Below are 12,699 nucleotides of genomic sequence, written 5' to 3' on the forward strand. Positions count from 1 at the left end.
TAATATATTTCTAATTCTAATAAGATACAAAACTCAGACTGCATTTAACTACAAAAGTAGTTTTCTTAGATTTACCTATAAATAGTTAATTTAAAATTTAAAATCTCCTTAAAGTATTGACATATTTTTCATGTAGAAGGTACATAGTTTAACTATGAACATGAAGACAATAAGCTATTATAGCTTAAATTTTGATCTTTCAAAAATATTATATGTCCCTGAGTCATTGGTTTCTTATACTATCTATAGCAAAGATATTTATATGTTTAAGATTACTAGACTTTATTTATGTTACTTTTCTAGTATAGCCTTTATGCAAATACTTTCAGAAATACACATCAGTTTATTACACTAAACACTTAAAAAATTCTACTTTAAAGTTGCTTCACTTAATTCTTTATGCCTTAATTACTAATGAAAGTTTTTCCAAAAAATTATTTTTATCATTTTTGGGATTGATCTTTGTAATGGATTAAAAGTACTAGGTATTGTCAAAAGGAGAAAAGAAAAGTAACATTTTGTGCAGCACATAATTCCAAAAACAAAGGTTATCAATTTACATATTTATTACTTCTAAATCCTTTTAATTCTTTCTCATAAACCTCTTATAACTCCCTTTTTTTTCTATTCATTCTCATACAGTTTAGATAGGCAGTCCAATAGAAATATAATGTGAGACACAAAAACATGCCAGGTACATAATTTTCAATTTTCTGGTAATCACAATAGAAAGATAAAAACTGGTGAAGTTAATTCAATAATACATTTAACTCAATATACTCAATATATTATCATTCCAACATGTAATCAATCTAAAACAACTTATTAAGGAGACTTTTTTGTTTTTTTTTTTTGCGGTACGCAGGCCTCTCACTGTTGTGGCCTCTCCCATTGTGGAGCACAGGCTCGGGACGTGCAGGCTCAGCGGCCATAGCTCACGGGCCCAGCCGCTCCACGGCATGTGGGATCCTCCCGGACCGGGGCACGAACCCGTGTCCCCTGCATCAGCAGGCGGACTCTCAACCACTGCGCCACCAGGGAAGCCCCTTAAGGAGACTTTTTACATTTTTTTTTCATGTTAAGTCTTTGAAGTCCAGTGTGCGTTTTACATAGTACATCTAAATGCAACCTAGCCACATTTCAAGTGCTCGGAAGCCACAGAGCTAACATATTATACAGTGAATAGAGACCCACACAATTTATTGCTTGGACTGGTCACTATCTCTCCTAACTGTCTCTGGTGTCATCTCACTTTTCTTGAAAAGAAGAGGTATCTTAATTTTTTCTAAGATAATTTTGTATATTTTCTTCAATACTCCACCAAAACTCAAGTGGAAGTTTCTTCAAGGTGAGTTTCAATGTGAAATCTAAAACCATGTTCAGTTACACTAAAATACATTTATCTATCTTGCACTTTGAATGGATTTTTTATCTTTGAATTTTTTTTTAACATCTTACATTGGTCATTTGGAAAATATTGGTTCACTGAATATTGCAGATTTTTCAAATGTTGACACATTTCATTACACAATATAAAAAATCAAATTCTTTATTATGACCACTGATCTCATCAGAAAAGTCTTTGAGTAATGGGAAGCTGTCAAGTTCACAGTAGTGAATACATGCTTCCCAATATTCTAATTTGTGCTTGAAGGCTTGAATGTCATCATTAACAACAAATACTGTCAGTTGTTTTCCTTGAATTGACAGTCTCACCTTATTCATTTTTGTGTAAATGCCTATCAAATATTCAAGTCTGAATAACCGTATTTTATCTCTAAGTTATTTTTTCAAATAAAAAGCTATTCCTTGACAAAAGCAGCTAATTCAACTTGCATAGAGCTTTTCTCTCAGACAACTATGATACTTCCATACACACCAGAAGTGCTTTACACCTACTTCCTATTTCATTACAGAAAATACTGAAAAAATATTTAGTCAAGAGTAGACATTGGTTAAAATTCATGTTTTACTGCGTTAGTAAGGGCATTCTTAGTTGAAACAGGCTTCCTTTTTTCTGTTTATGTATGGCTATGAAGCATACAATGGCAGCAGCAGGGCAAATGCAACATGGTAAAAAGACAAATCATGTCCTAGTATCCTTATTAAAAGAGTTTTGATCTCATGGGCCCTGAAATGATTTGGGGTACACTCAGGTTTTCATGGACCACACTTTGAGAACTGCTAACCTGTATTGTAAGAGAGGGGCCATTCATTCACTGAACTCATAGGCATTTAGTACTCACTCAGTAACAGGAATTATTCTAGGTGCTTGAGATAACATCAGGGATTTAAATAAATAAATAAATAAACAAACAAACAAATAAATAAATAAATAACATGTTCTGAGGAAAAAACATGAATATGATAAGTCTTTTGAAAAAAGAAAGCAATAAAGCGATGTAAAATGACAGTATGTTGCAATATTAACTAGGATGGTGAGAGTAGGCTTCACTGTGAAATAAATTCTTGCAAATATTTAGAAGAGATAAGAGAGCCAGTTCTGAACACATTTGGGGAAAAAGCATTCTAGGTAAAGCCATTACAAAATCTCTAAAGTGAGAGCATTTCTGGCTATTTGAGGAACAGCAAATTGGCCAATATTATTGGGTTTGAAGGAGTTAGAGGGAGAAGAGTTGAAAACGGATCATTGGAGGCCAGATTACCAAGGGTCTCATAGTCTTCTATAATGATCTAAGAATTTCTCTGAAAGAATTGGGGTGATATTAGGAAGTTCTGAGCAGAGAAATAACAGAACCTGGATTACATTTTAAGATATCACTTTACTTGCTATAGTAAAACCAGACTTTAGCAGGGCAAGAGTGGAAGCATGAGAGCAAGTTAGTGAGTTTGCACAATGATACAGGTGAGTTATGATGATTGTTCAACCAAATTGTAACAGAAGTTTTGGAAAATGTGCAGATAACACACATATGTAGCATATGTATGTTATAGTACATATATATACACAACATCATTTACTGAGGAAGTAAATGTGTGGTTGAGTAGAGAAAGGAATTAAGAAAATTTTAGCCTAAGGAATTCAAAGTCCATTTGGTCATCAAGCGAAACTGGGAAGATTATAGATAGGAGAGATGTGATGAGGAAGAGGAGTTCAGCTTAGGAAACATAAATAGATCTTTAAATAGATATTCAAGTATAACACTGCATGTACACTTGGATATATGAATTTGCTGTTCAGGAATGAGCTTTGGGGTGAAGATATAAATTTGACATTTTCTAATATATAGACTATATTTTAAAGTTGTTGGACTGAATGAGTTTACTGAGTCAGTGAGTGCAGACAGAAAAGAGAATTAACATCCAAGCTCTAAGGAACATTGACTAAAAGGTCAGGAGCATAAAATGAACCAGCAAAAGAGGTTGAGAAGGAATGAACAGTGAGGGAAGAGAAAAATAAAAGCATAGTGGCCTGAAAGCCTAGGAAAGGTAATAATCAATCAAGTGTTGCTGATGGTTCAAATAAGATGAAGACTGAAATTACCAGTGCATTTAATAAGTGAAAGCCATTGATGATGTAGACATAAGCAATTTTGGGTGAGTGTTGGGAGAGGAATTTTGATTCAAGAGGGTTTAAGAGAGATTAGATGGTGAGAAATCAGAGTTGGCACTAACAATGAATTTTTATGGAAAGAGGAACATAGAAATGGAGTGGTAGCTGGAACGAGATGTAGGTCAAGAGGGTTTTTTTATAATTTTTGAAGCTAGGAAAAATAGCACAGTTATGGGAATAATCAAATAAAGAGGGGCTATTGTTACTGATAATGTATAAAAGAAGTAGGAGAGTTGCTGAAACAGTGTCCTAGCGCTGGTGAGCAGAATTGGATCTGTTGCACATGTGGAGGTAATGGCTCCAGATAAATGCATAGAGAATTGGGCTTCTCTGGTGACGCAGTGGTTAAAAATCCGCCTGCCAGTGCAGGGGACAAGGGTTCGAGCTCTGGTCCGGGAAGATCCCACATGCTACAGAGCAACTAAGCCTGTGCGCCACAGCTACTGAGCCTGCGCGCTCTAGAGCTTGCGAGACACAACTACTGAGCCTGCGTGCCACAACTACTGAAACCCACGTGCCTAGAGCCCATGCTCTGCAACAAAAGAAGCCACCACAATGAGAACCCTGCGCACCACAGTGAAGAGTAGCCCCTGCTCGCCAAAACTAGAGAAAGCCCGCGCGCAGCAACGAAGACCCAATGCAGCCAAAAAAAAAGCATAGAGAATTCATCTAAACAAACAGGAAATAAGGCATAGAATATTGGTGAAAATACTGGTAAGTAGGCAGATTTAGTGGCAGGAGTTGTAGAAGTATCTTTCTAAATGCTTTAACTTTATCTTTCAGTGAAATAGGATGCCAGTTAATTAGGCAATGGTGAGGATGAGGAAGCGTTGGAGGATTGTGAGAGAGAAGCTCTTCTAGGAGAGAAGGAACATGAATGGACCAGGAAATACAATGTGGTTACTGGACAACGTAAGAACTCACTTGGGGGCTTTCATCCTCAATTTAAAGTAAGACTAGCTATATAATTGTACATGTTTTTGCAGGCATCCGGCGTGGATATAGGTCTGGAGAAAGGAGAAAGCTGGAATTAACTAGAGTTATGTTTTTTCCAAGTGAGTGTGATGTAGGGAAAGAGGGCAAGGAAGTTGCATTTTTATGTGATTGAGTGCTTATAATAATTAATAATGCACTATAAATCTGGCAAGCAGGAAAGAGAAAACATGAGGGGTAGAGGGAAAATGAAAACATAGTAGGCTAAACAGGAAATAGATGGAAGGTCTTGGTGGAGATAGAAGAGTGCTGGAGTTGGGTGAACACACCTAGTATGATGGTCAAAGAATGGGAGGTTTGAAACGGAGGTTACAGAGGGGGTGCCGTGAGTGGTAATAGCAAAAATAACTCAGGTTTTAAGTGGTTGAAGCAGGATGGAGAGTAAAGCCATTGGAGGAAGGGCATTCAAGAGATTGTGAGTTCAGGATAGTGGAAGAATCATCTCTGCATATAATGAAATTGTTCAAACTTAGGACAGGAGGATTGTTGGAGAAAGTAACAGTAACTCAGGAGGGGAACTCATTGAGATATGTTGGGGATTGACCCAAGGCTTGGGAGATCACAGCAATAAAGTGAGGCAGCGAGTGACAGTCAGATGATGAAAATCAAGGCTGATTCCTAGGAAGGAGGGTCTAGAAGCAGTGATGTTGTACACTGAGGATCCTACTCTGCCAGTGGATAGTACGAAGTCTGTGACAAAGAAAAACAGAAAAGAATAAAAACAAAAGCTACTGCTTGAGAAGGCAGCAGTAGAAGTGGCAGCCTCAGGGGAGAACCAGATTTGCATTAAGTAAGAAAGTTTTATCTAAATTAAAAATCATATCTTCACTCACCTTTACTAAAAATTTTTCAATGATTTCCCGTTATTTTAAGAAAAAGTTCTAATATTTTTAATATGGGCTACATCTTTTATTGATATATGGACCACCTACTTCCATCTCCAGCCCCTGTCTCTCATTCACTTTCTCTCTCTCCCTCTCCCAAGCTGAGTAAATATCTATCAGTCATTCAGAACTGTCATGATTTCCCTTCCTTCTTGGTTCTGGCACATGTTGTTCCCTCTGCTTAAATCTTATTTCTCTACATCTCCCTTCTCTTGATTGAAAGGATTTCTGATTTTATAATAAATATCATTTTGCTAGGAAGGGTTCCTCATATACATAGTGTGGTTAATAAATATATCACATTATATTTACCTTAAATTTTATCTTTCTAAATATATTCTGGATAATTTTAAAAATATACTTTTAAATTTCCTCACAATAGTTTAGAGTCCAAATGAGAAATCTATACACTTCACATTGATTATGTACATATTACATATATAACCTATAGTTATGTTTTATGTTATTATAATATTTTAATTATATAATATTTTAATTATATAGTGTAGTATCCTTATTACATTGCCTTAAAGACCACAATGTGCATATCTTAAATAACAGGAAGAGAAATGACATTATTTTATATAATGTTTACAGATCTTATTTTGATCAGAAAATCTATGCCAACCTTAATATCTTCTATGTAAAAAGCGTTTTGGCTTAGATTGGCCTTTGTTTATTCTATTGCAGCTTTACTGTTACAAATGAGAGTGTTCTGGTCTTCATTTCCACCACAGTTATGGTGATTGGTCTTCATCATTATCTAAGAAAAATATTTGATTGAGTCTGCATCTATTTGATGGTTAATATTGTCCTGATAACTAGATTAGAGCAGTGAAAACTGAAGATTTAAGTAAGGTATAAACAGCAAAAGAAAAATTATACTTGATTCTGTCTTTATGTGATAAGTATTTCCAATAGTAATGATAATTATAACTTTTACTAATTTCATCAGAAAAAAAGTCTAAATAATCCACACTTCCAAAGTTGGTAGCAATTCCATAGGATAAATGCTTTGGTGTTGAATATTTTGAATAAGTGCCAATATCAGACTGCCTTTGGTAATGACCCACCACTGACCTTGTGTACAGCCTAAGAAAAAGTCAGAGTAGAACAGTGATATTATTGACTGAAGCCAAATATAACTCTGTCAAGGATCACCAATGTCATCAGTGGGGATTTTGGTAAAACAAGGAAGTCACCTCTGCTGGAACATGAATTTGCTCTAATACATTTCCTTTTGTTTTCTTAATTACAAAAGGCCTAAAAGTAAACAGTAATAAAAATTTCATACATTTTAATTTCTACAGCACAACTCTGTGAAGCATTTTAAAAGTTTAAGTAGCTCCAGCCAACTTTATATTAAAATTGAGATCTGTAGACCAAACAGAAAACCAGTGCTTAAGACACTGCTGTCACAGTCATGTTTAAAAACGATATGGTACATTTCCAAAATGTCAGAAAAAATAAACCCCCATAAAGTTGTATTTTTTAATATTCTAAACTATACATATTAACAACCTGGATGGAAATTAATCACATTCATGTTTTGGAAAACATATTTCAAACATTTAAAAGTTCTAGGAATTAAAACACTGACCCCTGGTTAGTACTTGCACGTGCCCACTTATCTGAAGTTTTATCTACTCACAAGAACATCTGCTTTGCCACTTAGGCCCTTCCCATAGTCGTCAGTTGCAATGACTTGAAACTTGAAGTAAGACCTCCTCATATTATGGAAGAGCATAGCCGTTTTGATAAGCCCTGTGTATGTTTCCACCACGAATCCTTCTTTTCCCTCTTTAATTGGTGGTATGATGAGTCTGTATGCCATGGCACTATAATTGCCGGTATCTTTATCAGTAGCCTAGGAGGGAAAAAACACAGGTTACAGATAAGCAGGAAAAAAATAAACTTTATTAAAGGGCTTATTTATGTTTGTAAGACTTTGTATTTCTTGTGTAATAATAACACAATAAAGCCCTCCTAAGTTTATATTTTTCTAGATACTGTTATATAGATTTATAGACTTTGTGTACACAGGGTTGAATGGCTATTATGAGAAGGATAATGACTATTAAACTGTGAATACAAGGGACAGAGACACTAACAGTCCAGTTGATGAACCAAGTGTTTTGATTGGCATGTTTGATGGGTTCAGCTCTGGGCTGAGATCCAAAATGGTTTAAGGATGAAACTGTTTACCTAAACATTGTCTTGTATAATAGGCATAGCATGTGATTGTGCTTTTGATCTAACCTACTTCCTAAAGGGAAAAAAATAATGTATTAAAATATCTCAAATGACAACAGGACAGTGTTCAGATCTTTAAACAATAAATCTAGATATATATAAAGAGATCCTAATTAGTGCCATATCAAAATTAGAGAGGGTTAGAATACCAGTCCAGCTTCCTTTTTCATCAGCTTGTATCCTGATTAACCATTTTTTTTCCTGGTTGTAGGTACTTATGTTCTACATGTTGAGGTTTCTTCACATTTAGAATTTTAAAAGAAATAGTTGCTTAGAATACTTTTTTAAAAATAAAGCTGTGAGCATAATAATATTAGCCTGGCTCTATGGTTTCTACTTCAGGGGAATTTTTCAGAATGTCAATTTGAGAATTATGTCACAGTGAAATATTTGAAAGTGGAATGGTGGATAAGATAGTTTTAGTGAATTTATACAAGGCTATGTAACTTTATTCATGATACTAGATAGGTAACATTTATATTTTAATTATAATTACTATTTTTATTATCTGGTTATTCTTATTTTATTAAATATTATTGTTAAATATCAGATATCAAGCATTTATGATTTACCAGTACAATGCTAATAATTCTACAAAAATAATTTTGTTTAACAAAATTAAAACTCTCTGAGGAATATATTATTCTAGTTACATAAATTAGTGCTGTCCAATAGAATTTTCTGCAATGATGGAAATGCTCTACATGTCTTCTATCCAATGCAGTAGTCACTAGCCACATATGACCACTGAACATTTGAAATGAGGCTAATGTGACCAAGGAAGTGAAATGTGAATTTTTTATTAAATGTAAATAGCCAAAGACTACAAAGTAACTGGTAAAGTTGGGCTACAAATAATGACAATAATAGTAAATAATAGCAAATGTGTGTTGAGATTCAGCATAAGTTTGAATCTCTAGCTTTAAATTCTATATATGGGCTTAACCATTTAAAATATTTCAGGATAAATTTATCTGTTAGACAAGGTAACTTAAAGTAAAAAAATCCAGATATTTTGCTTCAGGATAAAATATTTCTTGAAATTCATAAGTCAAAATTCTCAGCTTTAGAATAGGACAATCTCGAGCTACCAGCTCATCTCTTTAAATGCTCCATATGTTTTACATAATGGCAGAGCTTAGTTTTTGCATTAGAGGAATAGTAATTAGATTCCACATAGGTCACATTATCACTAAAGAGAAAAGAAAGAAAGAAAAATAGTTATCAAAGTGTTTATTTTTAAGCTTTGAATCCAGGTTTTTATTCATTTAACAAAGTATAAAGTAAGAAATAAAAAGCACATTCCCAACTAAAATTAAAATCAGTTTGAATTAAGTAATAAAAGACATTTCTTTCATATACTGTGAGCAAATTTAAGACATGCTGAATCAGTCAAAGATTAGGTTGAATATTATCCTTTCACTTATGATTAACATAGGTATTTCCCCTGAAATAAACATTTTACCATTAATGCAAACTTTACTGAGGTATAAGAAACTGGCACAAAAAAATGTACAAATCATAAATACATGGCTCAATAAAAATCTGAAAAATATACACATCCAATGGACCAGCACCTGCATCAAGAAATCAAACATTACCACCATCCCAGAATGTCCATCATGTCCTTCCAGCCATACCCAGTTTGCCAGAGAAACCACTATCCTGATTTCTAACACCATTGATTAGTTATGCTTATTTTTAAACTTTATATTGATGGAATCATAATACATGGTCTGTTTCTTGTCTGACTTCTTCTACTCAATTTTGTGTTGTAAGATTCTAAACCTCAATATTTTAAAATAAACCCTGTAACACAACATAATCATATTTAGAAAAGAAAAGGCAGTTACAGTAAAATCATCATGATTGCTTGGTATATTAAGCTTCTTTGCACAGTTGTTACTGATTAACTTCCATTTCAATAAACAAGTAATTTCACTTTGCTCTATTCCTAATTTATTAAATTATTATAACCACAAAGTGCCATATTTTACCTTAACAGATTAAGGTGTTTTTAAACATACGTTTCCTGAAACAAATAATCATTTAACACAAAAGTTTGGGTAACTCAGAAATATCTTTTTAAAATGATTTTCCCTAGTACATTAGTAGCAAATTGTCAAAAATGAGATACAGGGTTTAAAAAAATCATGTTTACTGGACCTTTTTTTTTAATTGAATGAAAGATTTCTTAAATTCTATAGTGCTTTACAATTTTCAAAACTTTCACACAGATGATTTTATATAATCCCATTATAACCGCTTTTTTTTTCCTCCTACCCCTATATTGCCCCTCTCCCCTTCCCTCTTTCCACTGGTAACCACTGAATTGTCCTCTATATCTGTGAGTCTGCTTCTTTTGTGGTTTTTTTTCAAATATATAAAACTTTACTGTCATATGTATGTTGTTAGTAATGACTCCACTTTACATTTTTAATCTTTGAGTAGGTTTGATCCTCTTTGGAATCTGAAAAGATCTTATTTCAGAAAACACACATGAGGATAGTTGCCAGAACCATAAGCATTCTTTCAAATCTACCCACTCTCTCCCAAGTATAGTTGAAACTAACAAGTTAAAACATGAATGATAAAAATTCCAGTAGGTACTCTACTTATGATCAATTTAAAGGATTATTAAGTTTAACTTAATAATATTCAATTTCAATAAACACATGATTTAAAACAAAAACCTATATTCAGTTGACCCTTGCACAACTGGGTTTGAACTGCGAAGGGTCCACTTAAAGTCAGTGACTGAGGCTGGGTCAGTCTCAGGTCAACAACCTGTCAAGTGCTCTTTAAACCACAAAGTCAATTTACATTATTTGTGTAATGTTATGTTATAGCTGCTGTGGCGAGCTAACTTTTATTGAGCGATTATGATTTTCCAGGTGCTATGTAAATACTTTTCATACATAATCTCATGCCAGCCTTTCTTTTGAGTAAGTTTTTTTTTTTTTTTTTCGGTACGCGGGCCTCTCCCACTGCGGAGCACAGGCTCCGGACACGCAGGCCCAGCGGCCATGGCTCACAGGCCTAGCCACTCCGCGGCATGTGGGATCTTCCCAGACCGGGGCACGAACCCGTGTCCCCTGCATCAGCAGGAGGACTCTCAACCACTGCGCCACCAGGGAAGCCCTTGAGTAAGTTTTATTGTTATTATTTTATAGGTGAAGAGATGGAGGCACAGAGAGATTAGTAACTTGGTCATAATCACAAAGATAGTTGATAGCAAAGTTGGGTAAGTCTCATTCTAAAACCTATACTATGAATGTAGTGGTCTACATTCAATATGTCAGAATAAGTACCAGGATTAAAATCCCAGTGAAAACAACATTAAATGCTAGATAAATGATCTTCAGAATTTTTCCTAGACATATCAAGGAGATAGAAAGACAATAATAAATATGCAGGTCAACAACCAAGAGAAAGCAAGAATACAAACAGCTTAGTACTGATGGTAGTTTCACCTAGAGGGTTTCTTCTGATCTAGGTGAATTTAAAATTTAATTTATGAGGTCTTGAGTGGCTCAGAGAATGGGAGGCAAGACCGAAGGCCCACTCATAGAAGTTAGTCTAATAAAACTCCACTCTCAAGAATGCTAAATTCTCACTTTAAGCGTGAATGATAAAGTCATTTCTCCTTTCCAGCAACCACTGCCATTACCACCCAAAACTAAAAAGAAAACTGCCTGGTTTAAACCTTGATGTTGAAAGCAGTGCAGAAAAAAACAAACAAAGAAACAACCAAACAACAACAACAAAAAACAAAAACAAAAAACACCCAAAACTTCCTTGAGACTCAATCCATAACCAACACAAGCCTTCATCGGAGTTTGCAGCCTTTATTCACACACTACCAATTTCCTCAACTCAAGGATAAACCATAATATTCTCAATTTGTAAATTCAGTGGTCCTGAGCTCTACCTGAATGAACAGAAAACCCACAGCTGAGAAGGTGAGAAACTGGTCTTTGACTGACAATGGCCTAGCCTCCTCACAGAAGCAAGCACTTTTTCAACAAAGCTACCTCCAGCATATGCCTCAAAGAATTCTAACAAATAAGTTTCAAGAAAGACAAAAACTGAGAGTTAAATAATTCTCAAAATGAACAAGAAACAAAATACCATGAAAAAAGAGTCTGTTGTGATAAAAAATGAAAGTTGAACCCACAAAGGCTTTAGATATTTGAAATAGTGGACAGAGAGCATAAAGTAAATGAACAATATGTTTCACTAAATAATAGTGATCTTTAAAATATAAATAAAATGAGAATAGTTGAACTTAAGTAAAATGTATTTTCTAGAAATGAAAAAAATAATAATTGAAATAAAAAGCTCATAAATGAAGTTGTTAGAAGGTTAGGCATAGGGCACAAGAGTATTAGTGAACTAAATGACACAGCAAAAGTTAGGCCTGATGCATTCTGGGGGGCTAAGTACCAGTTTGGAAGGAAAAGCTTTGCCTAAAATGTCATTAGTGAACTCAAGTATGAATAGAGCAAAAGAGCCAAGAAGTGTTTTTTCTTAAATAAATAAACTATTGTGTATATAACCTGCATTGTTTCCTTAAAAATTGGAAAACATTCATAGAGATATTCTATGAAAGGGAACAAAATTAAAATTATAAATCTATTCTATCATTTTTTAGATAGTAATAAGGGGACAACTAACAAGTTTGGCTAAACGAATGTCTAAAAATTAAAACTGATCTATCCTGAAAACTCTAAATGAATCAAATTTACTAAAGAATCAATGTCGCTTTATTTATAACATCAGCTTCTTTATAATCAAAACTTTATACTGGGTTCCTGACACAGCCATGTAGAAGAGGTGACTGGAAGATCTGACTCACTGACTTTTGTGAGTTTCTCTTAGTGAGCAAAATCAGGAAATTTATGTCTAGAGCTGTTTTTTAAAAATGAAAGTCAGAGATGAAAATTGTACTTGCTGTAATTATATTTTTAAATGAAGGCTAAGACACAGGAAACC

General features: G+C 34.2%; 1 protein-coding gene across 17 annotated transcripts in view; it reads right to left on the minus strand.

Moving 5' to 3' along the window:
• The window catches only part of PCDH15 (protocadherin related 15), a 729,696-nt gene that overhangs the window by 59,421 nt on the left and 657,576 nt on the right, over positions 1–12,699 (minus strand). For all 17 annotated transcript variants that reach the window (XM_060118371.1, XM_060118174.1, XM_060118091.1 and 14 more), the window contains one exon: positions 7,103–7,318. In XM_060118371.1, the coding sequence (XP_059974354.1) occupies positions 7,103–7,318 (216 nt within the window). The remainder of the gene's footprint in view (positions 1–7,102; positions 7,319–12,699) is intronic.

The sequence above is a fragment of the Mesoplodon densirostris genome, chromosome 1 (genome assembly GCF_025265405.1).
Source record: "Mesoplodon densirostris isolate mMesDen1 chromosome 1, mMesDen1 primary haplotype, whole genome shotgun sequence".
Taxonomy (NCBI): Eukaryota; Metazoa; Chordata; class Mammalia; order Artiodactyla; family Ziphiidae; genus Mesoplodon; species Mesoplodon densirostris.